Raw genomic sequence first — 27,986 nt, forward strand, 5'->3', positions numbered from 1 at the left:
CAGAGGGGCTGGGATGGAGGGGGGGAAAAACCAGAGGGGACGGGGGAGGTGGGTGCTGGACACAGTGGCACCGGCTGTGTTGGCCGGACGGGGTGTGGGGGGTGAGGACTGTTGGGGTGGGATGTAAAATCCCACAGCAGGGGTTCCCGAGTGGGGCTCGCCCTGCCTGGCAGCCACAGCAGCACAGCCCGGGCTCGTGTGCAGCTCTGGGTTGATCTAGGTCAGTGTTTCACAGGAGATCCTGGAGCTAAGGAAGAGAGCAGTGCTGGCATCTCTCCATGAGCTCCTGGGAGCACGGGCTGAGGAGAATTGTGGACTCTCACAAGGATGGGGAGGTGGAAAGGGCATGGAAGGAGAGGCAGTGCCATAGCTTCCCCCATCTGGGAGTGGGTAAGAGCAGCACATCAGATGCTCTCACCCCCCTGCATGAATGATGCTCTGGGGCAGAGGTGGAAGAGGGCCTGTCAAGCTGCTCCAGGGAAGGAGCAGGCACTGCCCCTGCCCCGAGCAGGTGTGTGCTGGGGATCCCACATGCTGGATGGGTAAAGTGCATCAAGGTGTGCCAAACCTGTTCTCAGCTGGTCACCTCCCTGCTGAGCTCTTGCTGATGCAGCCCTGGGCTGCAGTGTCACAGTCCCAAGCACTGCCTCTCTAAAAAAAACCACAACAAAAACCAGCCCCTCCAAAATGTGTCCCTTGAGCTCGGGCACTTGGGACAGAAGGGCATTTCCTGGGGGAGACACTTCACAGGGGAGGAAACTAAACAGGCCTTGAAAATGCCTGATAGAAGTAAAGAGGTGTGAGAAAATGGGCACCCCTCCTGCAGCTTCGGAGCCAGTCCCATGGCAGGCAGCAAGAAACGCAGCCTGTGTGGCCCCAGCTGGGACGGGACCTGCAGCAGGAGGGACTGTGCTCTGCCTCAGCTGCGGGAGGACAGCTCCTTGCACCGCTTTCTCCACCTGTCAACCGTCCTGCCCTATCCTCAGGCTGACTAAACGTCAAGCTGCCAGGCAAACCACAGAGGGAGAGCCGAGCGCGGGGCTCGGATCGGCTGCTGGAGATGGCTGTAATTGAACATCCACACTCAGCCACAGATGAGCAGTTCCCATTATTTACTGGTGTATAAACATTCCCGAGACAGCGCAGAGAGAGGAGCCTTTGAAAGCCCCGCGTCCCTGGATACAAATGCCGGAGTGTATTAACAATAAAAGGCAGCTCTGCCTCCCTCTCTCCCTCTTAAATCCCACCAGGGGGGCCAGTGGGTGATGAGGTGCCCTCAGCTGTGCCATCAGGGCTGCAGTGCAGGAAGGGTCAGGCAGGGTCAGTGCTGGCCACGGGGTTTTTGGTGGTGAGCACGTGTTGGCTCTGCTCTCAGTCCCAGCGTGTCCTCTGGAGAGCCCCAAGATCGGGTTTTTTCCCAGCTGTTGAGCACTTTTGGGAGGGATCACTGTGTGAAATACAGTTTGCATCCCAGTGGTAGTTTTTGTTGCCTCCATGACCTCCCTGGCTCCTTTTCCACTACCCAAACTATTGTGGCACAGGTTGACAAGGAGCTAGTGTATCTCCATCCAGAAGCAGACACTTTTTTACAGAGAAGAGAAGCAGCTGCTCCTGTTCCTGCAGCTGCATGTCCCCAAAGTTTGTGTCAGCAGTTGCACAGCATTTAAAATAATGATGTTCTGCCTGGGAGTTATTCTGGGGGCTAAACTACCAGCTCATGGTCTTGTGCTGGGCATACATCAGATGTAGTGATGGCATAGCTGCAAATTCTATTTGAAAAAGGTATTGAAACACCTGGTGCTCAATTTGCTGAGATTTTCCCCTTTTTTTTCCAGGGCTGCCATTTCTCTTCCCTCTCCCAACCTTTCCCACGTGCGTTTTCTCTCTTCACCTTTCAGTCCCTGGGAGGGATGTAACATGTTCAGCCCTGAGCTGGGGAGGGGTTCAGAAAGGCAGAGCCATAAAAGCACATGAAATGTCATCTTTCCCATCCCCGGGGTGACAGCCAGAGCCATGCTGACACACAGGATCAGATCACCTAGCATTTGGTGATCTCTTTCCACTAAGCAACTCATTTTGAAGGGGACTGTCCACAGTGGAGGAAACGTAGAGACTCCTTCAGGCCTGATGGAGCAGCAGAGAATGAAAGTGAAGTTCTCACTCCCATCAATGCTCTTGTCACCCTCTGGGACACCTTGCACCAGCTCCTGCTACGGCCTGGGTTGTCCTCCCACACCCTTCATTCTCCTTGGAAAACATACACGTCACATTTGTTCAGACTCCAAACACATTTTTTTAATCTGTCAGCACTGCAAGTGCACTCCAGCACCTAAAAACCACACTGTGCCCTGTCTGCTTCATCTATCATCGCTGCCCAGAAAGGTGGGAAGGCAGAGCCCAGCTGAAGTGGTTATTGATGTCATGGGAGCCCAGATGCAGCATCTGCTGCTGTGCCTGGTGAGCCTGAAAAAGACAAAACCTCGGTTATGTTGAACAAATGCCCTGATAGAGTAAACAAATGTTTCTACTGAGCAGGACATGCCCCAAATTTGGAGAAAAGGGTCAAGGCTTATACAGGGTTTTTCATCCTCCAAGTTTTCCCAAAGGGACCCTGTAATCAGCTTCTCCTCAGATGTCCTTCCCCACTCTCATCCCAGGTCTGTCAGCACTCTCAGCCTCAGGGATGCTGCTGTAGGAGACTCACAGCCCCACCAGCCTCTGCTTTCTGCCAGAGCACACAGCTCTGGGCGTGGAGAGGACATCCGTGGGAAGCCTTGGCCTTGGAACCCTCTCTGCTCCCAGAGGATGCACCGGGGAGGTGACAGCAGGAGCCTCGTTCATCACCGGGAGGACAACCAGCACCAAGGACAGCGGCTCTAACTGTGCTCTGTCCTCAGACCCGTGACGTGGAGCAGCGGTGGGAGGAGGGGAAGGCGAGTTCACCTCCATGCAGCCCTTCAGAGCTGTCTGCTGCATGGTCCTGGCAGGAGCTGCCTGACAATGCCCTGGCAGCTCCTTGTCCTGGCGTGCCCAGCTCTGCCAGCAGTGCTCTCAAGCCTGGCCTCTCCCTGCAGAGATCCCCACGGGATCTGTGGCCGCCTGGGGTGCCCCAGTCCTGCTCCTCCACTCTTGGAGAGTGATCTGTCCGAGGGAAATTTTGCAAACGCCTGCGTTTTCTCAGAAACGAGCTCCTGACCACCTTGGGATAACACTTTTCTCCACTTGCATCTGTTTTCCCTCTGATGTGGCCCAGAAGAAGAACAGTCTCCTTGGAGAGAGAACACTCCTTGTCTTTAGCATTGCCTGAGGCAAGGAGTGACCAGCCCTTTGCACGGGGGAGAGGCTGGCAGAGAATTTGCCTCCCACCTTCCCTGGCTGCTCCAACATGCACTCACACCCACACACCCACACACCCACACACCCACACATCCCCCCACTGCGGGAGCAGCCAGCACAGCCCCTGCAGAGGGGCTTGGGAACAGCACAGGGAGATTTGGGCAGGCTGTGGATGTGCCCAGACTCATCCCTCCAAAAGCACAGCCATCCTTGCAAAGTTTTGGGATCCTGGGCCAGGGCTGGAATTGTCTCCTTGTCTCCCAGAGCTAAATCCTGCAGTGAGGGCTGCACGGTGAAACCTTCATTTGCTGTGGCAGCTTGGCCCCCCAGGCTCTGGGCTCATGAGGACTCTGTAAATAATAGGTTTTATTAGTTTGCCGGTTAAACTGAAATACCAGAAGGGATAAAAAGCATCTTGAATAAAACATTGCATCTCCTGTTTGAGTTTGGAATCCCATGACAGTAGACCTCAAAACAAATGTCTCTTCAAAGTGGAAAATAAGGGGCTGCTTCCTCCCAAAACGCTGGTGCAGGACATTCTGTCCTTCTCGGCCTGTGGACTGAGGGTGGTTTTTCCTGGTCAAAATCATTCACCATGAATTTGAAATGGGTTTCTCACCGGCTGAGCCTGTGCTGCTGATAAATAATGTGTTTGCTTGAAAAGAGCAGTGCTCTCTCTTGCCCTCCAGCACCATCAACGCGCTTCGTTCCTATCCTTGGCCCAGGGAAAAGACTCGGTACCAGTTACAAAAAGGAACCACTGTAGATGGAGGAGAAGAGCAGGGAGGACAGCTGTTTGGATGGTGTCCTCAAAACAGCATCACAGGGGGACATTGTGGTTCCCTAACATTGCTCAGACCATCTCCATCTCCTCAAGAGCCGGTCCTCCCCAGCTCTCTCGGTTCTCAGGCAGCAGTAGGGGTGGGCAAAAGAAATCGGTCCTGTGGATTTCCCCACACACCACTTCACATCCTGCGTCTTGAGGGGGAGCTGAGAGCACATACATGAACCCCTGGATTTCCTGTGATCTGCTCGTGGCCAGAATCCTTGACAGCTACATCCTTCCCTGCAGCTACTCTTGCACCTTCCCCAACTTCAGCTTCACCTGGATCCCTCAAGGACTTCTGGAGCAATCCAGTGGCTTGCTTTGAAGCTTAAAGAGCTTTTTCCACCTTCGCTGTTTCTTTGATATTCATTATTTACTCTTTTGACATGTGCTCCCTGTACACTCTGCCATCCCAGAGCTGGCTTCTTTGCATGCAGTAAAGGAAACATCATCTGCAGTTGCTCCATCAGAGGGAAATGCCATCTCGGAGCCTTGATGCCTGCAGCTGGCTGCTGTGGCTTTGGGGCTGCTCAGATCTCGTGCTTGAAGGCTGAAGGTGATCGTGGCAGGAATCAGCAGGGGAGAGAGCCTCGAAAAACCACCCAGCTGTGCCGCTGTTATTGATCACTTGTACTCCTGGAGCACTGCCAGGCACCAAATCCCCGTTTGTCATCAGTGCTGCCAGACCTCTGGGAGATGCAGGAGCAGGCCCCTCTGGGGGCTCCTGCAACTCAGCCTATAATCAGGTGACAAAAGACAATTGTGGGTACCTCATGTAAATCTAGCAAAGTTTGTTGCGATCACTCTCACCCAGAACTCACCAAGGAGGGATCTGCTATTCCTCTTTGCAGATTGGATGCTGGCAGTGAAAAGAAATGCCCCGGTGCAGCCTGGCAAACTGTGAAGGTAGAGAGCGACAGGCTGGAAGCCCACAGCCCACCCACGACCCCCCAGCTCCCACCCACGCCCCCACCCGGCTGATTTCGCGGGACAGCAGCCCCAACAGGTGGGAAAGGACCCTCTGCCCGGCTGCATCTCCCTGGCAGCTCAGCCCAGCAGGGCCTGCCGCCTCGCGTATTTTAGCAATAATTACCCACTCGTTCTTTTTTTAGACAAACACCCCAACTGTTGTGCACGGTGGGGGGGGGGGGGGGGGGGGGGGGGGGGGGGGGGGGGGGGGGGGGGGAGTAGGGGGGAAGAGAAAAAAAAAAAGACGAAGGAAAGCAAGTATTGAGGGAAATCAAACGCCTCGTTACGCAGAGGGGGAGCGAGCGCTCCTCGCACCAGCTGACGGTGCTCGCTCCCCGGCAGCGCGGCTCCGGCAGATGCGCGGGTGCCTCTCGGTGCGCCCCCCCGCCGGCGCTCAGCCCCGGGGGTGCAGGGGAGGCCGGCCCCTGCGCGGGGGGGTAGGACCCGCTCCGAGCCCCTCCCCGCCGCGGACCGGAGAAGAGATGCCCAACTTTCCCCTTGCTGCCCGGCGGCGCGGAGCGGGGCGCGGAGCGGGGCGCGGAGCGCGGGGCCGCGCGGGCGGCGGCGGGGCCGGAGCGCGGCTCATCGGGCAGCGGGGGGGCCCCGCGGCCGCCCCCGGCCCGGCCCCGCGCTGAGCCCCGCCGGGCGGGCACCGCCGCCGCCGCCGCCCCCCGGGGCCGCCCCTCGCCTCGCCGAGATGCCCGGGACGGTGCTGCTGCTCTGCCTGGCCCTCGGGCCGGTCCTGCGAGCCAGGTGAGCCCCCCGCACCCTTCCCCCGCCGGCCGCGACGCCCCCTCCCCGCCTCGGTTTACCCGTCGGGGCAACGGGAGGGGAGAGGGCTGAGTCGCAGCACCTCTCCCCGTGTCCGTCCCCCCCCACCCACCCACCCCGGCTTCAGCGGGGGTTTGGGCACCTCCGTGCTCCGATCCCCAGGCAGGATCGGGTCCGGTCGCGACAGCACCTAATGCCTGCGTGTCCCTTGCACCACGGGCTCCCCTCCGCATGCCGGAATCGAGAGGGCGTCCCGTTTTCCATCCCGCCATCACCTCCTGCCGGGGGCTGAGCCCCTTCTGAGGGTGTCCAGAGCAGCACCCGAGCGAGCTCGGCACCTCCTGGGGGCTCCATCCATCACCGGGGCATTTCCACGTGGAGTCGGGCTGGGTGGGAAGGAGCTCGTGTCCCCTTCCCTGCGCTCCATCCCCTGGCACCCCGGAGCCCCCGCAGGGCTTGCAGCCTGGCAGGAGGAGGGCAGCGCGGGCTCCCGCCTTGCTCTACAGGTTGGCCCCGGGTCCCAGCCCTGGGTGCCGGCTGGGAGCCACCCCGATGCCCCCCGAGCGCTGGGTGAGGAGGCGAGCAGAGCCAGGGGCTGGCAGGTGACACTTCTCTCTCCCAAGGCCAGCAGTTCGCAGCGGTTTTCTGTAAACAGCAATGAAAGGGCCCACACACAAGGGCTTTTCAAGTTTTCTTTCTCCTTTTTTTTTTTTTTTTTTTACAATTCCTAGCCCTGCTGATGAGTTTAATGGCTAGATGGGGAAAGAACATGTTGTCAGCAGATTGTTACCCCCAGGGCTTGGGGGAAGAGGGATTTTACTGGCTGAAGCTAATTGGCAGAATAAGCCGCCTTAAAGCCGATCAAATCCCATTACAGATGCAGTCAGGGACAGGGAGCATGAATCCTGCTACTAATGGTCTGCTCTGCCAGGGCTCCCCGACCCTGGGTGCAGGCAGAAATTCCATCCCTGCCACGATCCTCCAGGGCTTGGCCTTCCCAGGGTCGGGGCAGCGAGAGCTGCCTCGCAGCTCATGCCCTGACACCCAACCTCTCCCGTGCGCTGCCACGAAGCCTCCCAGCAGTGTGGTGGTGCTGGGGGGCATCTGAGGGCTGAGGGGGGGATGGATCCATGGTGGTCCCGGTTCCTGTGCCCTACAGTCCCTGCAGTGCATTGCCACGAGCCCTGCATTTTGAGAGGGTGAGTTGTAAGCTGCAGGATCACGAGGAAGAGCAATTCAGTCCTATATTCACATACCCTTGGGCAGGAAGGTTCACTCCACAGTGGCCCAGCTTCCCTTGTGGCCCAGTCCTTCATGTCTGCCTCTTCCCTGAGCCCTGCTTTGCCAGGAACAGTGGCTGTGAATGTTTGGGGGGTCGGCATGATGGAGTGGGAGAGGAATCCTGTGAGAGAAGGAGAAAAGGAGCAAGGGTCTTGTTCTGCATTCACTGCATTTTTCCTGGATGCAGTTTGTGGAGGGTGAATCTCCTCTGCCCTACACATCTTGGTGGGTGCTGGGGTGAGGAGCATGGTTCAGGTGCTGTGTGTGTGAGAGCTCTTCTGGTAAAAGCAGCAAGATCCATCTCCTGGCACTGGAGCAGGCTGGATACTTTGTGCCAGGTGACTCAGCACTCCCCAGACGGTTCCTCCCATCACAGAGCCTAATTTACCAGTGTTTCCCAGTGTGCTGCCTCGGCTGGGACCAAGGCACCCAACCTTGATCCCCACGCAGGAAAGCTGGGCTTGACAGGTGGTTGACGCTGACTTGACCACTGGGGCTTTGTGGAGTGTGCTGTAAAAGGAGAGGTACAAAGACCTGAAATTTTGGTAGGGGACAGTTTAGTGAGGCCCCTGTCCTTTAATCCTCTGCCCACTTCTAATTTAGAGTAGTGTGCCTGAACGTCCCTGTGCCTACAACCCAAGGAGGCACTGGGATGGGTGACTAGAAGGACACAATTAGCATGTGGTAATTAGGACTGACCACAGTGCTTTTCCACCAAGGGAAATGTTGTTCTTGCATTTTGCTGGTGCCTGTTCCTTGGGAGCAGGGGAGGCTTTCAGCTGTGATTGCAGAGGGGCTGGATACATCCCTGGCATCTGCAGGCAGGCTCCTGCCTCAGGGCTGCTTGCAAACAGTAGTGAGTGTGCATCCTAGTCCAGCATCATCAGCTGTCCTACCAGGCAAGGAGCAGAAGTGTCTTCAAGGGCTCGTGGCACATGTTGCTCTTCCCCTTCCTCCTGCTGAGGGAAAACCTTGTCAGACAGCTTAGGCACTGGGGTAGGGAGCCAGCCACCAGCTCCTCAGGTGGCTTTGACCAACAGTGTGTTAGGAAACCTCAGCAAAACAAGTGTCTGCTGGAGTAAAACAGGATCAGGGAGGCGAGGCAGAGCACCGTCCTGCTGTAATGCCAGGGCTTGCCCAAGGAGGGTTGTCCAACCCCATCCACACATGTGAGCGCATCCGAGAGGACAACTCCCTGCCGTGCAAGCCTCCTGCTCTGGGCACCAGCAGGAGCTGCCACGGCCCCAGCTGCATCTGCCAGACCAGGGATTTCCTCGCAGGGTCCCCAGTTCTGCCCCGCTGTCACCGCCCCCAGCCCAGCTCCTGCCCATGCTCTGGCTGTGTCCCAGCCCCAGGGCCCCCACAGGAGGGCTGTGAGGAGGGTGTTTTGACATTTTAATAAGCAGAGGTGAGGAAAGATGGCTCTGCCTTTCCTCCTGGCTGCTCAGAGTCGTATGAGAACTGGCTGTCCCCTGTGACCAGGCCAGTCACTCTGTGCCTGGAGATGGAGCCGCCAGGCCAGCAAGTGTTCACAGCACGCTGGGGATCACTGCAGGTCTGCACTGTGACATTTCCATCAGCAGCTGGAGAGGGGATGCACATGTCACCTTAATACCTCTCCTGTGCAACAGATCTTGGACTCTTCCCTTCTCAATTTAAAGTGGGGCCACCAGGAAGAGAGACTGGGGAGGAGGCAGCGGCATGAGAGTCACTCTCTTGAGCACCAAGGGCTGGTGTGTGTCTGTGTGTGCACAGACACTCAGAAAAAGCATGTTTTCTCCAGAAAAAGCTGGCTTGCTTATGCTAAGATGGCTTAATATGGTTTAGTCGAGCGGGATTAGCTGCATTAGCAAAAAGCATATTTTTGGTAGTGTCACTGCATCTGTAATAGGGATATGGCTCCCTGGAAATGCTAGCCCAAGCCTCAGGATGTTAATCAGCGACGCTAAATGGGGGGAAGCCAGAAGACTGAGGACAGAGTAAGCAGCCTGGGCTTGTTCAGCCTCAAAAGGGACGTTTTGGACTCTACTTTAGCCTCGTGTCTTGGAGGAGCTGCGTTTTTGGCAGAGCAGTGGGACACGCAGTGTTCGGCGCTGGCAGGTGGCCGGGCTGACAGGGTCAAGGGACCACTGAGACAAGGAAAGCAGTTCTCATCGCTTTCCCCTGCCCTGAGCTGCGCTGCGGGCACGTGTCCCTCTGTGCTGCCCGCAGGAGCGGGGCCAGCCCCACACATCAGCTCGGGTGGTCGCAGCTTTCTGTCCCCCGTTCCTCCTGCAGCTGCTGGAGACGCGGAGCTCTCCTGCCCGGCTGCGTTTGGGAGGCAGCGCTCCCGGAGAGAGCCAGGCGAGCCCTCGCTGCCGCCGCTCGGATGGGGAAGCGCATCCTGACAGCCTTGCTTAACGCTCCTTAAGCCTCGTTAGAAAGTGCAGCGCAATCAGACGGGAAACAAGGAGCTGATGTACCAACACCTAATGTGCGGCGGCAGGCAGCCAGCTGCGCGCAGCCCGGCCCTCGTCGGGGGACAGCATCCCGGCGCCTGCAAGCTGGGGAGATGCAAAGACTTTTAAAGTGATTGTGAAGGCAAGTTTCGTCCGGGGGTTTTAAAAGAGGAGCGTCTGATAAATCGGCCGCAACGTGTCAATTCGATGCTTTTTTTTACCCCCCTCCTCCCATCCCTCTTGAAGTGCCTTCGCCAGGCGGTGCCTCCCCAGGCGCTGGAGGGAGATGATGTACCCGCGGTGCCTCATCGCACCTCGGAGCTGCGAGGCTCCAGCTGGGAAGTGTCAACACGGTGGCAGCTCCCGCTGCGAGCCCCTTTCTGGCGCTGGAGCAGGTGACACGCTGACATGGCAGACGTCGAGGGGGGTGTGCCGGCTGCGGGATCGCTCGGCATCCTCTCCCGCATATGGCCGTGTCATTCCGGAGACGATCTTGTGAATGAGCTGCCCAGAGCAGCGGCAGGTGGTTAGAATTTCCCGGGTGACCATGTGGACCTAATCTAATTAGACGGTTAGGGAAACTCCTTTAGGAAAAGGGAGGAGTGAGAAAGGTTTAGAGAGGGCTGATTTGAAAGGCAGCGAGAGAAGCTCTTGCTAAGTGGATCACGTCCAAAGCAGGGTACAAGCTTTCCTTGCCTGGCTTGGGACTGGAAGATCGGGAAGATGGAACATCTTTAAACGGGAGCTCACGCCAAAGGCTGGTGAGGAAGGATTGGTGAGTGCAGCCAATGGGTTGTGGCAGGTCTTGGCCTGAGGGCAGAGGAGTTTGCATAAGGCTTTAATTTCTGAGGATCTGTGCAGGGCAGATGGCTGGGTTCCTGGCATGCCAGACAAACATGCTGCCTGCTTGGTAGTTTTAGGACCTCTTTTCTCTGAAATGCTTTTCTTGTAAATGCCTTGCTCCCCCCAAACACTATTTTGTCGCTCTCTTCTTCCTCAGAGGAAGGTTGCTTCAGGTGTCAGCAGCAGGCAGAGCAGCTGAGGTATTTGGGGTTAACAGGCAGCTCCAGCAGCAGGGCCAGGAGTGGGATGAGCAGGAAGGCAGGGAAGAGCAGGGACTGGCTCCCCCACCTCGGGGCTGAGCAGTGTGTCTCCAAAGAAAGCTGAGGAGGGTGTGGAGCACCCCATACCTGCTAGTCTTTACCACTGGTGATAAGGCCCCTGCATGTCTGGGGACCCTGAAGTGAGGGTGCCCAGGTGAGTTGTGTCTTAACAGTGTGGCTGAGAGGAGATTGCTGAGCTCCTCGTGCTCTGCCTTTTAGCTGCCCTGCATCCTTCTCCCTTAGTATCTCTGAAACACAGCTGTGCCCCTGCTCCCACAGAGCACCAGAGAGCTGCCACAGCCACGTCTCTGTCCCTTTGTATCTCCTCTCCAGGTGTGAGAGCACAGAGGAATACGATTACGATTACCTCAGCATCAATAAAACCTGGGTCCTCACCCCCAAGGCGCAGGAGACTGATGCCACACAGATCCTCAACTCGCTGCTGAAGAACTATGACAACAAGCTGAGGCCCGACATCGGCAGTAAGTGTCCCCTGAAGTTCCCTGAAGTGCCCAGGGGTGCTGGCCTGGCTGTGTCTTGTGTTTCCTGTGCTTTTGTGACTGCTGCAGTCGTGACTGTCGGTGGGGTAGAGCCATGCCGGTCCCAGATGCTCCCCTTGTCCTCAGCCCTCTGCAAATGGTGCTGGCCCCAGCTCACCCACACCTATTTCACTTTCCTTGCAGTCAAGCCCACGTTCATTGATGTGGATATTTACGTGAACAGCATCGGGCCGGTGTCTGTCATCCAGATGGTGAGTGCTGGCGTCGCTGCAGGGTCGCGGTGTCACCACAGCTGGGTGGGGGAGGGGGGTTGGACCAGCCCTGCTGGTTGTGTCCTGCTGGCCAGATGTGGTGTGAAGGTGCTGTTGTCATGAGAAGAGGTTTCCCCTCCCTTGGGAAGAGGTGTTCTGACCCGCTGGTAGCTGGAAAGTCTTAACCACTATCACTGGTCAGCAGCAAGGTCCTCAAGGGCCCTCGGTGAGCTCAGCGACCTTATACTGTGCTCATGAGTTCAGGGATGATGATGTTTTTTGATCTCCACTGGCAAAGTGTCAACAGACACCTCTGCCTGGTGGCTTTGGCATCCCCTCCCTGGGAAGTGTGTTGGCACCAGGATACTCAGGGTGAGTTGCACCACCCTGATGAGCCAGGGCAGTGGTGGCTAAAGTAGGGGCAGTGTGCTTCCAGGAGGGCTGAGATAGGTTCCTGGAGATGGTTTCTATGGCAGTGGTCTGATGGTGTGAAACTTGAGTGCCCAGGCCTGGCCTGGGGTGCTGGGAAAGGGGAAAGCAGGGTGCCTCAGGGCCAGTGTCTCCTCTGTAATGTAGCACCTCAGAGTGATGCCACCACAACTGTGATGATTTCTCCTCATGGCTCAGGACCCAGCTGTGCTGGGAGCTGTGGAAACACTTAACAGAGACACTTTTTGATCTGGAGAGCCTTCAGGCCATGCACTGGAGATCAGCTGTTGATTATTTATTTTTCACAGGAAATGTTTATTATTATTATCATTGTTGTTGTTAGTAGTAGCATTTTCCCTGTGAGTTTGGGTATTTTCTCTTTTCCAGCAAGGAAAAAAAACTGACTGCTGTCAGGTTTTGAAAGACTTCTTTGGTCCACTGGGCAGTGGGGTGGAGAGGACAAAGGAGAGGTATAGCCAGGATAATCTGGCTTTTCTTGTCCCTCTCAATGCAGAACAAAGCAGGAACAAAATCAGCCCCCTTAAACTGAGAAAGAAGAAAAAAAAAAAAGCTCCCAAGATGGGCATGTTTATTTTTAGTTTCCAAAGTACAAAATTTCCACCGAACAAACCCCTCTGGGGATGGAGGAATGGCACTGTAGCTGTAGCACCACTTCTTCTACTCACAAGAGCATTTTTGAAGCTCCTGCTCAGGAGCCACCAGATGGGCACCTGGCTGGGCGCTCGCTCAGCAGGGGCAGCCTCAAGGCTGAAAATTTCCTTGCATTGTGTCAGTGTGCCTGGTCTCCAGGAGAGGAACCACACCCCGGGCTGTGTGGACGTCATCCCTGGCTGCCAGCGGGTACCACAAGCTCCTCCATCCCACGTGGGTGTGTGGACATGAAGCCACAGTGAATAAGAGCAGCAGTGCAGGGGCTGGGTGTGCTCACCTCCCCAGCCGCTGCTGTGCCTGGAGGAAGAGCATAAGAGTCATCTTATAGGTGGCTGTTCTACCTGCTTGGCACTGCCCAAGGATATGCCAACAAAACCAGGGAAAAACCCCAGTGCAACATCCCCTTTCCTTCTCTTTCCCCCTCATCTTTCCCCCTTTCCATCCCTGCTGGGAGCTCCGCTCTGCTCTCCTCGCTGTCACAGGAACACTGCATAGCCACGCAGGTGGCAGCAGTAGAGAGTGGTTTATAGAATCCAGTCTGCATCCAGAGTGCATTTTTCCTTCTAAACAGGGATAGCAGGCACTGCTGCTAGGCTGGTTTCCTAAGAAACACAGCTTATGCCATGGTGATGGGTACGTGAGAACGTACGTCCATCCATCCCAGTCTTTCAGTATTTTGGATCCACTGGGCTAATACCAACCATATATGGCTTCAGGTGCAGGAGCTTCAGGAACATTCAGCATCTCCAGTATTCTTGTGAAAACAAGATGCGAGGAAGTAACAATAACCACCCCCACCAAGGGGAAAAGCCATGGTGTGAACACAGCCCTTACCAGAGGCTCTGGAATCATGTGGGAGAGTGCTGCTGAACCCTGGCTGTTCCTACAGCAGCTCAAGCCATGTGTTTCAGCTCTTTCCGAGGGTCAGCAGAAGCTTTTTTGTGCTTCATGGAATGGGGCTCCACAACTGCACAGGATCCCTGGGGGTCCCAGCGCACTCAGTGCAAGTCAGGAGTGTGAGCGCTCCGGCACTTGGAATTGCCAACATCTGCAGGGCTGTGCTGGAGAAACTGCTGCCAAGGGGCTGGCCTACCCATCTGCAGCCTTTCCACCTGAGCAAGGGATTGCTGTTTGTGGGAATGGCACAATGAGGAGGAGCTGCTTGGGCAGGGAAGGAAACCACTCGGTGTAGACAACTGAGGGATACTCAGTTGCATCAGTCACAACTGGCGGCACTATCTCTCTGAAGTGCCTCGGTGATAAAGGTCCAGAGGTCCCTGTTGGGTCCCAACTGTCATCAGGGATCTGGAGACACCTCCATATGACCCCCCCCACACACACATAGACTCTCTACAGACATCCCTCCTTCCTTGGCCCCTTAGGTGACTTCCTAAGCTTAAATCCGTGATGCCCTTGAACTTTAAAACCTTTCCTCCTGAGATACTGAGCTGATATTAAGGATATTGAGGACCACTAGACCCAGGTCTCACAGCCTTGGATGGCAGATTATGAATAGTACTCTGAATGCTTCCCCCTGCTCATGAGAGAGGCTGCATCCTGCTATAGTGTCTCCTGGAGCAAGAGGAAAGGGCTGTGACAAAGCTGCCACAGTGTCACCTCTAGACTTGGCTGCTTCACCCCCCTTGTTTTGTGTTTGTTTACTTTTCCCTGCTGATGAAATGAATTAGGTCACTCTGTGGGTCGGGCCAGCCACTGACAGGCTGGCATCAAACATGATAGACTGTCTTTGTTGGGGACGTATCACTCCCAGTTTGTCCCCTCTGATACATCTTCTCCCACCCCAGCAAGCTCTGCTTTCTCCCAGCTGTCAGGCCCATCCCACGTGCCCCATCTTGCCTTCTCCCCATGCACCACCTGAGGAAACGCACATTTCCAAGGCAAGGGAAGCAGAATTTGTCTCTTGAGCCCAGGGTGACATTTCTCTCTGCCACAGATGCAGAGGCTTGTGTAGGCTGGGAGGTCCACTGGAGGGGAAATGAGCCATTGATCTCTTTTAGGTGCATTGCAATGACAGCACAGTGCGTAAATATTTCTCTCTCACATAGACAGGCTGTGTAGAAGACAAAAACTTAGTTCTGCTTTTAAGAAATACAACAGCATTGCTGTGGATATTAGCTTGGACCAGCGTGGTCTGTGCATGTGAAGATGAAGGCTCTAGGGTGGCCTGACATGCTGGTGGAATAGAAGGCTCCAGCTTCAGCAGCACAATTTGAATACTGGTCTCTCTCACACCTCAAAGGGTTAATGACTTACTGCTGTCTTCATCCTGGTGATGCTCTGTCAGGGCTTGGAAGCTGGCCCTGCGTCGCCACTGCCCAACCTCCAAATGATAAATCTTGTCAGGATACAAAACTGATTCCGGTCCTTAAAAATGAATAGGTGATTTGAAAATGCCCTGTGCTGGGTGTGAATTCTGCATCTCCCTCATCAATCATTTGTCATAAATAACATTAACATTCAGGAGTCAGCAGAAGGCGGGCAGGTTTGGAGCGGGAAGAAATGTAAAGTGATTTCTTGGTATCTTTTGTAGACCAGAGTGGCAGTCTTGTTTCTCATGTAGGTAGCTGAGCAAATTTTACATTCTTTCCTCCCTGGGGAAAGGACCCTCCGTGTGTTCTGCCAGTAACCAGAAACAGAGCTGGGAGATGGTTAAACGATGATAAGTAGGGCAGGGGTTGATTGAAAGAGAATGGGCTGCGGGGAGAGGTGGGACCATCAGGTCCCACAGCTGTTTGCTCCAGTCCATGCATGGACTGGGATTTTCTCCCCAGCCCCATGAACCCATCTTTGGGTGGGATGGGGACACTTGGCAGTTCTCAGGGTGCTGGGAAGCTGTGTTTACACCACCAGGGAAAGGCTGCACCGGGCCACGAGCCCTTCCAGAGCTGCTACTGAGTGCCGGCCAGCAGCCCCTCAAGCCAAAGGAGTTATCACCCACAGTGCTGCAGCTTTCCAAGCTGTGTCGTGGATCTGGATGCCCAGTTAGATTCCCATTAACAGGGACAGTGTTTAGGTGTCCTTGGCTTATCACTAAGCTGAGCCTGGTGCAAAGCCCCGCCTTGGCTGTCTGAGCGTGTTTGCAGGAAGAGGTGCCAGGGAGGGCTGTGGCAACATGGAGGGGATGGAGGAGACTTTGGGTGCAAATTTTTCGCTGACTGGTTGTTTGCTGGAGGGATTTGCTCCTGGTTTTGTTTTGTAATGGCTTTATTTCTATAGATTATAGCTTTAACTGGTGTCAAGGGCACCTAGAGCTCTGAATCACCTTCCTTTAGGGATGCTTAACTCTCAGGAAATGATGCTGTAGTAGTAAAGCAGGTGCCAGCTATTGGGGCTGAGTGTCTTTCAGTCCCGAGGTTGTCCGTGAAGTGTCCATGAGAGCCCCCACGGGTGAGAAAGTGCTTCAGTGCTGGGCTGGGGGATGGAGCAAGTCCTGCCCAGAGCTTCTCAGATTCCTCCCAGAGGTCAGAGCCCAAACAAGCCTCCTGGCCAAAGTGAGTGGACACATGCCACTCCTCCAGGGACCTGCCTTGGTTACCTGCTTCAGGTGTCTGGGACCAGAGGCAGTGCAGCAAAGGGCTAGTTTAGATGCTGGAGATGCTTCTCTTTGGTATGTGTGAGGAGATGCTCTTGTGTGCCAAATTCTGTAGCAAAACATGATGACAGCTCGTCTGCTGGGGTTGTACACCACCTCAATCTCATTACTTAATGATAATAAAGATGGAAAGAGCAAAATTGGCCTCCATTATTCACCAGGGTCGGGATTCTGCCGCCTCTGAAGTGCCTGTGATTTCCAGGGGTAGGGCAAAGCTGCTGTCTCAGTTATTACAGCAAATTATTTTCTTATCTCTGCCTGTGAGTGTGGGGCTGGAACCTGAAGAGGGTGATATGTCCAAATACAAGTGTTGACTATTCCCCCCATCGCTCTTTAGGAAGGAGATGCTTCTCACCATCATGTTCCTAGTGCTGTGCCTGGCTACATTAGTTACCATGCAACACACTAATGAAATTGAGGGCCAAGAACATATTTTCCCACATCTGGAGTTACTGCAGAAACGATTTAATAGATTTGCATGTATGGTGCGTTTGTGAAAACACTGTGAGAAAGGGGGAGGGAGGGGAAGAGGGAAATGTTTATTCGTTATCAGCTGATGAATAATTAATTTACAAACATTGTCTTGTTAAATATAAATTAAATCCTCATTTGACACACTTTATAATTTAGAAGTATAAGCCCAGCATGAATGAAGAGAACTCCCCACTGACTGCTTTCATGTAAATCCCGAGGAGGCAGGGAGGGAGGTTTGGCTGTCAGAGTCAAAGCTGACAAGGAGCAGTGGTGAGGGAGGGGGATGATGTGGCAAAGCCACCTTGGGGACTTGAGGCACTTTGTCCTTGCTCGTGGGGAGACTGAGTGGGGCAGAGAGGCCGTGGCTGTCTGCACAGCCCCCTTCCAAGGATTGCCTCTCCCCACGCAGAGCCGTGGGTGGCTGAGCTGCTGAGTGGTGGCTCTTGGAGTGAAATCCCCGTCGATGCCACTGCTCATCCCAAGGAGTAGAGGTTGTGCTTTGTTGGAAGGCAGGCGGTGTGAGAGCCACAGCAGGAAGCCTTGGGTTACAGCCCTGGTGTCCCACTGCAAGGCTTGGGTTAATATCTTAGTCTCTCCTTAATAGATGGGGAAACCAAGACCGGTAATAATTGTCTGGCTCTGAGGAACACTTAAGTCTTGATTATACTTAGCTTTGGCTGCTCTGGAATAAGTAGGAAGGAAATGAATTGAAAATGGCACACTGCTTAAAATGCTTGACTATGTTCCTCTGGAGCACAAGATAAGCCTATAGGTAAAGGAAATCTGCTGCCTCCCCCCTTCTTCCCTGATAATAATAGACTCCAGCGGTTGCACAGCACTTCTCAACTGAAAGGACTTAAAAATGCTTCACAAATCATCTGTCTAGGAGGCAATAGCCCAGATGCACCCACTTCTAGGGTAGATTGCAGCGCCCGGAGCACGCTGCAGTGCTCTGCCAAGGATAGTGTGGCTCTCCTTGGCCCGCCCTATGTGCAGTGAGTGTGGGCATCAGCACAAATCTGCTGAGGCTTCACAGGACACGCTCACCTAATGAGCCAGGTCGGGTTTTGGCCCCCGATAAAGATGTATATCACAGAAATTTCGAGTGTTGGGACGTGGGTATTGCTCACTGCGGGCCCCAGCACTTTTCCTGGCTGTTATTTTCCAGCCTGAGCGATGACTCGGTGCCGCAGGAGCCGGCGGCGCGTTTATAACGTCCTCACAAATGCTCGTGTGCTTGGAGGGTTCTCACAGCTCTTGATTCCTGGATTGGTCACCTGAGCCCCTTCCTGTGCATCCAAGTGCTGGGAGAGGGACTGTTCATCACGTAGATAATGATGTTTGCGCAGCAGTGAGGTCAGGAGCACGGGGAAGGGCAGTGGCTGTCCTGGAGCCGGTATTTGTCGGTGCCTTAAGAAAAAAAAAAAACCATGAGGCCACTGAGGAATCACACCAGGCACGTGTGACTTGTGGGACAAATCATGGACTGCAACAAGAAGTCTAATGAAATAAATGAGTTACTCCCATACCGAACCCAAGAGCTTCCAGAAGGGTCAAAGTTTGCTTCCAAAACGGAAAAGGGCTGATTTATTCGCTATGAATAATTCAACCAGCTCCTTTTACTATCCAGAACATACAGTAACCCCCTCCAGATATTTTCTGTGTGACATCCACGTCGGTATTTTATTTGCAGGCTGTGCAGAAAACCCGAGGAGTCAGATATCAGGGGAGAGCTGGGGGTTTGCCTCGAAAACTTGGAGCCAAATAAAATACGAAAATCTGGACAGTGGCCTCCTGGGGGCAGAGAATGCGCTTTTCCTCGGAGACATTTCTGGAGAGCAAAGCCCCAAAGTTAATTAACATCTGTGCTCGCAGGCAGGCGGAATGTGGCCTCCCTACTGAAAGGTTTTTTTAGCTGCAGCTTCACTCCTGGCACTCAGGTGCTTCCCACAGCCACAGCTCGGGCAGCCTCGGGCCCTCGGGCAAGGCGGGATAAATCAGCATTCATAAGGGAGTGAGCAGCTCGTGTAAATTCCTTCACGGATCTGATTTCCGGCCTCGTGCTGGCAGGAGCGGCTCAATCCCTCATTCATTTTGCGCCAGCCTTCGGAGGAAACTCGGGTTTCTTCAGCTGGGCTGAACGCAGAGGGTGTTTTGTTTGCCCTGAACTGTTGCAGGCTGCCTGGGAAGGGCGCTGACTGTAGGTGCTTCCCAAGGGGCAGATGTGCTCACTGTTCCTGACCTGAGAGAGTTGCAACCTGGAATTCCTCACCTTAACCCACAGAAAACCTTCCTAACACAGTTTGGGACTGCAGCAGCTGCACCTTGTGTCCCTTTCGGAGGTGTCTGCCAGTAATTGGGCTTCTTGTGTGCCATCAGACCATGATGAACATTGTCCAGTAACCTGGGAATTCTCCTTACTGGGGCCCTGACCAGGCTGGAGGGATGTCCCAGGCCACCCTGGCAGCTCCCAGGTTGCTCACAGGTTGGCAGGGCACTACGAGGGGCTTTGCAGTGATCCACAGGCTGTGTTTGCTGGATGGTGGGAATGCAGCCTTGCCCATGGCACTGGTGGGGATGTCTGGGAGATGAGGGCTTGGAGCTGCATTTCACAAAGTAGAGAATGGCTGCAGCTGGTCCCATCACAACCACAGAACTCCCAGAATGAACCAGGTTGGAAAAGACCTCTGAGATCATGGAGCCCAACCTTTGCCCCAAGCCCACCTTGTCACCCAGCCCATGGCACCGAGTGTCACGTCCAGGTTCTGCTTCAACACCTCCAGGGACGGGGACTCCATCCTCTCCCTGGGCAGCCCATTCCAAGGTCTGATCACTCTCTCTGTGAAGAGCTTCTTCCCCATGTCCAACCTAAACTTAACTCGTTGGAAGGGAGTTATGGTGGGTAAGCAGGACGAGCTTGGCCGGTTCTGCTTGGGCTTCACCTGAAATTCTGGAGGGTGGGGGAAGCTGGGCACAGGGGCACTGAACCTTCTCCACAGGGAGGTGTGTGCTCATGGACAGGCCAGGAACCATGTGTGGGATTCAGTCACTGGTCTGTGCTCTGAACCTCATTAAATTGATTCTGCCAAGTCAGAGGGAAAGCGCTGTTGTGTCAAATTTGAAAGATATGGACTCTGAGCTGTACCAATGGTTGTCACTCGGTGGGCTGAATTATTTTTAAGGCAGAGTTGATTTATCTGAACTGAAGGCTTTGGATGTCTCCGCAGGAGAGGATGGGGTATTTCAGGTGTGTGAGGACCAAGTCAAAGAGCTGGTCAGAGGCCATGGTTCCTTGTCTAGGGTGAACAGCCAGCACTGTAGAGGAGAGTATCTCATTCTCCCCTCCCTTTTGGGAAAAGGAGCCAAAATTCTTCAGCATTTCTGAGGAAAAATGGGTTTAGGGACAATCAAAACATTTATATTTAATATCGCCAGATTGTTTTGATTTGCTTTTCACATGGTGATAATTTCTGTCCTGTAAGCAAAGCATGAAAATGAGTATATGAAAATAAACGTCAAAGTGAAGTACATCAAATAGATAAGGGCAAACCAAAATACTTTGTTAGCTGACTGAAGAAAAATAAGTTTCTGAATGAAATTATAAGGTTGAGGTAATTCATTTTAGGTTTTGACTAGTTTAATTTATTTCCAACAAAACTTCTATTTTTTTTTTTTCCAGTAGAAATCAGTTCTGTTTATTTCCCTCATCCCCAGGCGAAGCCATCCTACCATTTCCCCTAAAAGGCTGATGTGGAATCTGCCTGCTATAAATGTGTCACAAAATGGAGACCATTTCTGGGAATTCAGTGGTTGTGGGTGACCCCAGTCAATATGCTTCCCAGACCTCTTCATGCCTCAGTGCTAAAGGCTGACTGTTCAGGCTATTGAATCCCATCCCTGTGCACAGGAAGGATTTAATTGCCCATGGTACAAATTGCAAGCGAGCAGCAGTGGAGCAGTGATACTGCCAGCCTGCCTGAGCCTTCCTGTGGCTTTGCTTCTCCTCCCTGCAACCCCTCACCTCTCCTGTGTGCCTCCAGAGGGGTGGGAAAAACTTGTGGGATTTAGGTTGGTTGTTTCTACGGCCGTGGTGGGGAAGGAGGGTGAAGCTAGGATGATAACTGGCTGATCTTCTCTTCCTTTTTGTCCTTGAAAAGAAAAGCTGAAGGCAGAGAAGCCTGTGATATATTCAAGACAACCCTTTCCTTTCATGATCTGGCAGTGTCAGACTGGCAGACCTGCCCAGAGCTTGCAGCCTTAGTTTGTCCCAGGAATCTGCACCCTGTGAGAGGGCACAATGGACCCCAGTTTTCCCAACTACAACAAAGAGCCAGGAATTAAGTGATGACATGGCTTGGAGCAGACTGGCAGAGCAAATCTCACCAGGAGGTGTGGGAAGGAAGGGTCTCTGCAGAGAGGGAAGGGGATGGAAGGAGCTCTGGGAGTGGGGATGCCAAGCGCCCTTCCCGGTGCTCGTGGGTGTTGGGATGTGAGCTCTGGGAGCAGCTTCCTGTGGAACTGGCTGCAAGCTTCAGTCCAATTCTGCAGCACTGAGGCCACGGGCTGCTTAGACACTGCTCCTCTCTCACTGCATCAGCAAGAGGGGGGATGAAAATACCTCGGGGTTGCTGCAGGGACAAAAAGCCAAATGCAAGTCCAAGTTCTGGGACTTGGTAAGGAACAGCAGAGGATGTGCTGCCCAGATCCTGGGAACTCTGGACTAGAGCTTAAGAGCCAAAAGAGTTTGGTTTCTTTCTGTGCATGATTCTGGGAGATACAAGCTCTGTCAGTGTATTCCATGTACCACTGCGTAGAAAACTGAACCTTCATCTCTTTCACCACTCCCCAGAGATGTCCTAAAGTCATCCAGGGGAGCTGAGGAAGGTAGAGTGGTTGTGTTTCAAAGGAGGCATCTGCACTAGGCAGAGCCTCTGCAGCACAGTTGGGAGCTGGAAAAAAGAAAAAGGGAATACTGGACTCTAATTTCTGAGGAGAGTCTTTTGCACCCACCAGGTGGGTGCTCACAGGGAAGTGAGCAGCCCACAGCAGCAGAGTTTGGCAGGCCCTGCTTGCCCAGTGGCTGCTGAACTGGCTTCCAAATGACCTCCACACTTGGCCTGAAGTGTGGATGTCTGCCTGGAAAGGAGAATCAGCTGGCCTGGTAACCTTTCTATAACTGCACTCCAGCTTGTCATCATGCCCTTTGAATACCCAGCAAGGGAGGCAGAAAGAAATTGTTCTTTTTCTGTAAACTGGTTACTTTTCTCCCAGCTGCTTTCCTTAGCCCCGTGCTCCCTTGAAATCTCATTAGGGTTGGGCTTTGATTTTGTGATGGCTTGAAAAGAACTGCGAAAGGAAAACCAAAATGAAGCAGGGAGAACGAGCCACGTCAAGAAAAAGGCAGGGCAGGAAGAGAGAGCTGGCAAGAACGGTAAGGGGGCATGAGAGACAACATGAAACAGCTTTCCTTGAAAGAGTCAGGGGAGCAGAGTACACTGTTCCCATCTCCTTCTTCATCTGGGGCCGAGGAAGAACAGGGTCAGGAATGAGGATCTCTGCAGAGGGCACAAACCCCTCCCCTTTTGTGAAAGCAGATTTTTTCTCAGATGTTTTGAATGTGGTTTTTTTTTTTTATCTGGAGGATGAGGGTTAGGAAGGGATTTATACAGCCAAACAGTGGTTTTCCTTCTGGCCAGCACTTCAGGCATTTCCATGCAGGGACTTGGCTGCACTGCGCTTTCTCAGAGCTGTTTTTGTGGGAGGAGGACAGAGAAGCATCAGGGATTGGGAGGAAAGCCTCTCTCTATGGTACCACCTCCAGCCTAGGGAAGAGGCAGTGAGGCTGCAGTGTCCAGCTCCAGAATTAAACAGGATCCTTTAGGCAGCCTGGTGGGAATAGAGCAACCTGGGACAGTGAGTTTGTAAGGCCAGAGGGACAGGGCAAGGAGCACATCCAAGCTGGAGGAACAGGAGATGTTTCCAGGCAAAAGCAGACTCTGGAAAGACAAGCTGACCATCCCAGACAGCCCAGCAGTGTTTAGGACTGGACACCTTGGGAAATCCATGGTACCTCCTACCTTCCTTTGCCTGCGCCAGGGGAGCTGCAGCAGCTGCTTTCCCAGTCGAATACTGCCCACCCCAGTGTTTCATTTTAATCACAGTGGGTGGCATGGGAATGGGAAGTGCAATTAAAGGAATTCCAGCTTCTCATCTGAATCTTGTCAAGCTGTCCTGGAGGAGGATCTTGGGGAGTTAATTGTATGCAGTGAGAAGGTTTGTCTTCCAGCCCTTTCAAAGGAAATTTCTTTTTGTCTCGTCAAACACCCCATGAGCCTAAAGGACAAACCAACAAGAGCACCTGCCCAAAGTGCTAAGTATTCTCTTCCCATTATCCAACCTCCTTCTGTCCTCACATCTCTTTCTCCCCCCTGCATCCCTCTTCCTTCAATCCCAGCTGTCATGGGGAACATTTAAGCCTTTAGCAGTGAGGTGTGGTGTGAAAATAAGACTTGGGACAAGTGTGGCTTTGCTCTGCAAGCATCCCAGGCATTTTCTGGAGACCGTGGTAACTGGGCTGCATCTTTGCTTGCATCAGAAGGTGCTTACACTTGGCTTTGTACCCAGTGTTCAATACCTTCCCCTTTAATTAATTTTGCCCGATCATCATAGAGCATCCCGTGTCCACATCTCTGCCTTTTCAGTAATAACCTCATCAAGGGCAGTGCAGACAGACTGTGCCTCTATAAACCAGAGTCTGGCTGATGTCATGTCTCAACTCAAGGACTTTCCTTGATCCTTGGGGTGGTGACTGTTAACGGATGCTAAAACACACACATCTAGGTCATGGGCTCACGGGGAGAGGCTCCATGTGCCAGCCTGTGTTCCCATGAAATGGGCCCCGTGGCAATCAACAGCCACCTTGGGGCTGTGTGGGAGGAGACAACACCTCTGAAATACAGGACGTGGTGGCACAAGGGAACATCTCAGAAGAAAGGGTTTGAGGGGAAAGAAAGTCTGGGATGGCTGGCTGCCATGAGGATAAAAACCTGCCTTTTAGATGTCCCCACTTGCACCTTCACAGGACCAGGCATGAGCAGAGGTGTGTGGGAAGGGGCAGGTAGAGATCTCAGAAACCAGCACAGTGTCAAAAGCCTTGTCCAGTTCCCATCTGCAGAGTCCAAGGGCGAGCAAGCAGTGACTGGGGAGTTTGCAGTGGACAGAGCAGCATGAATAGCATGTCTTGTTTGACAGCTCCTGGCACGAGCACAGGACATGGAGATGGTTTTTAATAGCAAGTTTGTATTATAAAAAGAAAGCTGCTTCAAACTGAGATTCCCTGGGCAGAGGCGAAAGACATTCAGACAAGGGCAGCGCTGCCGGTGCTGCTGCAGAAGTGAAACAGATGGGAAGTTCAGTGTGTCACCTTGAAACCACAGATCATCAGAGCTCTGTTCCCACCGTCCTTGCGAGCTCCCCTACTCACTCCAGCATCCTGCCCAGAAAGCTCTCAGGGGTCTGATTTGGAGAGAGGGGCATCCTGGAAATGGAATGAAACTCCTGTTCTCGTTCTTTGGCTCTTTAGCGTTGGAGAGACAGAACTCACCCAGAGCAGGGACGCAGAGGCAGCCACAGACTGTGTGAGGAGTCTCACACTGCTAATGGGAGAACTGGGAGAAGCCTGGTGCTGCCCAGCCAGTTGCTGAAATGTTTGATGTCAGGCACGAGCTGGTGCATCTCTGCTTGCTGCCTTTGGGGAGTGCTTGCACATGTCATCTTAGAAGCACAGTCCAGCCCACGAGCTGTGGGGACAAGACATCGTGCATTCAGACGTCAGGATTATTCTAAAACACTGTTATTTTATTTAGTTTATTTATTTAGCCTTGAGAGTGTCTCCAGACCTTTCACTGTTATCATGTTCCCTGGGACATGGTTGCCAGCATCTGGGTGCAACCCGGGATTTGTCAGGGATCTTCGCAGGTTGGAGGGTGGGTGGAGTGTTATGGAGAGGAAAGTGCTCACCTGTGCGAGGCTGTGGGGGTGTGGACATGCTGAACACAGCTGTGTCTGAAGGGGGATGCTTGTGCTAGCCTGTTTTGCAGAAGAGGGACACAAATTAGAGGCTTCATGGCTTGCCTTGTGCTGCAGAGTGACCAACCAGCCCTTGAAAGAAATACACCCAAAGCCTGGGTCTCCTCCAATAACTTCTGAGATTCTCCTGAATTGCAGCATCCCTGAGAGTTTGCCTGCAATATTTCCTTTGCTTGGCTCTATGATTGACAGCATGGACCCGTGATATGCACATCAGACCACCTGAAATGCTGTCCATGCTTCCCAGGAAAGCAGCCTGCTTTATTGGACTGCAGTGAGGGACTGGCTTGGAGGTGCAGAGGGAAGGGAGCTCTATGAGTAAAAACAAATATCAGAACAATAAAAGCTAGAATGTGACTGTCTAGGATATTAATCTCTCCACCTCTCTGTTATTTAGGATTTTTCTAACCTATCTCTCCAGTAGACGAAAACTGAAGAACATGTTTGCAGGTCTCTGACTCCTCTGTTTGGAGGTTTTCTTGTTGCTATTGAATACAAGTCAAGTTGCACATTTAAATCCTTCATTTTATCCTAATTAAGGAAACCATCTAAGACATATTCATCTCATGGCTTTGCTCCTCTCTTTGGCACTTGGCAGAAAGCTGAGCTGCTTAAGAACACGGAGAAAGAAGCTCAGAGGTGGAACAGAGGAGCCATAGGGCACCAGCTCCTCTGTATCCCACTGAATGCACCCTTGAGAGGGATCAGCTGAACTGAACACACAAACTTGCTTGGAGCCATTTGAAAAGGATGTTTTGAGAGGGCCCAACTGTGTTTATTTGGTGTGTAAGTTAACCTGAAAACACACCCTGTTGATTTGGAGTTGTGTCATGCCAACTCTGGGAGCTGAAGCTGTTACTCTGAAACCCAGTAGCTCTAACTCATATCTGCTCTGATCTCAGGGTGGAACTTAGCCTAGAGTCGCGTTTCTGGAGCCAAACCTGACTGGAAATATGGGCTGATTCCCCCCCTGCGAGGGCAGAGCAGCAGAGGCTGGGATGACAGGGTAGCACACAGGGAGAACAGTGACCAGCTCCCAGCTCCCTTGTGCTGGGCACAGGCCGATTCCTGAACCTCTCTATTTTCTTTTGAATTGAAAATTCTGGGGTTTTCTTTGAAGTTACTTTTCACACAGAAATCCCCTAGCTTTTCACTTAAGTGCTATTTTTTTAAAATGAAAGGGTTTGGGAATGCAGCAAAATCTTTTTGTTGTTATTTCATGGGTTTTTTTTCTTCCAATATGAAACATTCTTGTCAACTCCCCACCCTCTTATTTCCCGCAAACGCTCTTTTACGGAACGCGATTTTTTCCGTTAAATGTTTTGAGATTATACCAATCTCCAGAACTGTGTTTCCCCCAGCATCTGTGCTGCCCACATGAGGAAAACAAGGACTGATCAGTGATGTGCAGCAGTGCCAGGTGATGACAGTGACCGAGGGCCAGCAGGGACATGCTGAAAGGCTGGGTTGGACAGGAGTTCCTGCAGGGCATTCCTTAGCATTGGATAAACTCACGTGATCATGTTTAGGGCAGGCAGCCCTCAGGGTTTGCCTTATCAGGGGTTTGATTTGTTATTTTATGACTGAAATTTGATGTGATACTGCAGGCATGCCAACATGTGTGTGCTACCCCGCGTGTGTGATCCAAATGGAGTGGCCTAACTGTTGGAGCAATTCCTCTGATTTCGTTAGCTCCTTCTGGTGAAAACACTAAAAATGCCTGTGCCTTCCCAGAGAAGTTAACAACCTCCATGTGCTGCACAGCAGATGGTACAGTAAGGGTGGAGGCGTATTTTACAATAACCTTTTTTCCGCATGGGGAAATCGAGGCATTGAGGAGTCTCTTTCTGATGGCTGAGAATGAGTCAGGGGCAGAGAGAAACTACAGGGGTGCAGGAGATCAAGAAACAGTGCCCGAAGTTTTAGGGGCTGAGCTCGTCTTCAGCTTTAGCCAGACTTCAACAGTTGATCAACCTGGACTCTTCTAAGATCAGTAAGAGTGTGAGATATTTTCAGAAGACAACCTGCATTGCTTTGTTCTGAGATCTCCCTCCAGAACTGCCTACCCCTCTCCAGTGACTGTAGGAAACCCATGGTCAAACACCTCCTGTTTTAATCACCTTAGTCAGATGCCTACAGCTAAGTGGGATCTCATTAATGCCCAGGGAAGGGTCTAAGCCCTGTCCCACTGCTGATCGCAAATAAGTGCTGAAATCTTCAGGAACTGCTGTAGTTTAACCCCAGCCTGCAACTCAGCCTCACACACCTCTCTCCCTCACAGCAGGATGAGGGAGAAAATTGGAAGGGCAAAAGCCCTCCCAGTGTCCACATTTGTATAAATGTTGCCTCGGATAATTACAAAAGAAAATACATTTGTAAATGCCAAAATTTCCCAGTGGGCTCCCTAGGTAGAGCCAGCTCAGCTACCAAGTTCTTCCTCGTGAATAGCTGTGCTAATAATAGCCACTGAAATTAGATCAAACTACAGGACAGTGACAATAACAGCTCAGATTTTTCGGAACTGAATGACTTGTGCACTGCACCTTTTGCAAAGGCTGGCTATGAATGGCACAAGAGGAACTCTTTAATGCTGATCCCTCCTGAAAAATCTGGGCTTGACAACAAATGCTAAACCCCCAGGATAGCTGACCTTCCGCTCTTCCAAAGTGTTAGCATTGGTTATACCAGACCTGAATGCTGAACTTTACAGCAGGACATCTAACTGGGCAGCCAGCCCAGGAGAGAGATCTCACCAGTGACTCCAGTTAGGAGTTAGGAACTGATAGTGGCATCTAACGTGGATTTATCACTGCATTTTTGTTTGGTTTCTCCTACACCAGAGCTCCTGCTTAGGAGGAGAGATGTAAACTCACAGTAACTCAAATGAGGTGTAGAGGGCTGGGGGAGAATATGTCAGATGTTGTGCTCGTTTGACCCCCGTGGCTGACAAGAAAATGGCCCCAAGCAGAACAAAGTCAGCTCTGCCCACATGTGCTGTTGTCTTGGGCTGCCCATCTTCTTCCTGCTGTGCCAGCGATTCTTTGCCCACCTGTGGGCTCTGTTTCACTGTGTCACAGCCTGATCCATGTCTTCATCGCCACATACCCCATGTCCAAGCAATACCCAGCGCAATCCAGAGCATTCAGGTGCTGGAAAGAGCTCTCCCAGCCTGCTGTTTCGGGGCAGTGGCCGTGCCTGTGCACTTGGCTTGGAGGGATGCTGCTGTCTTCGCTCA

General features: G+C 52.9%; 1 protein-coding gene across 1 annotated transcript in view; it reads left to right on the forward strand.

Annotated features, from left to right (window-relative positions):
* The first annotated feature begins 5,805 nt into the window (after positions 1-5,805).
* LOC114068630 (gamma-aminobutyric acid receptor subunit gamma-4) overlaps positions 5,806-27,986 on the forward strand; it is a 32,009-nt gene continuing 9,828 nt past the window's right edge. The window contains exons 1-3 of the mRNA XM_027904909.1: positions 5,806-5,884; positions 11,058-11,206; positions 11,408-11,475. Coding sequence (XP_027760710.1) covers positions 5,829-5,884; positions 11,058-11,206; positions 11,408-11,475 — 273 coding nt within the window. The 5' untranslated portion in view covers positions 5,806-5,828. The remainder of the gene's footprint in view (positions 5,885-11,057; positions 11,207-11,407; positions 11,476-27,986) is intronic.

The sequence above is a fragment of the Empidonax traillii genome, unplaced genomic scaffold (genome assembly GCF_003031625.1).
Source record: "Empidonax traillii isolate 1590-97213 ecotype Southwest subspecies unplaced genomic scaffold, ASM303162v1 scaffold1103:size489020, whole genome shotgun sequence".
NCBI classification, from domain to species: Eukaryota; Metazoa; Chordata; class Aves; order Passeriformes; family Tyrannidae; genus Empidonax; species Empidonax traillii.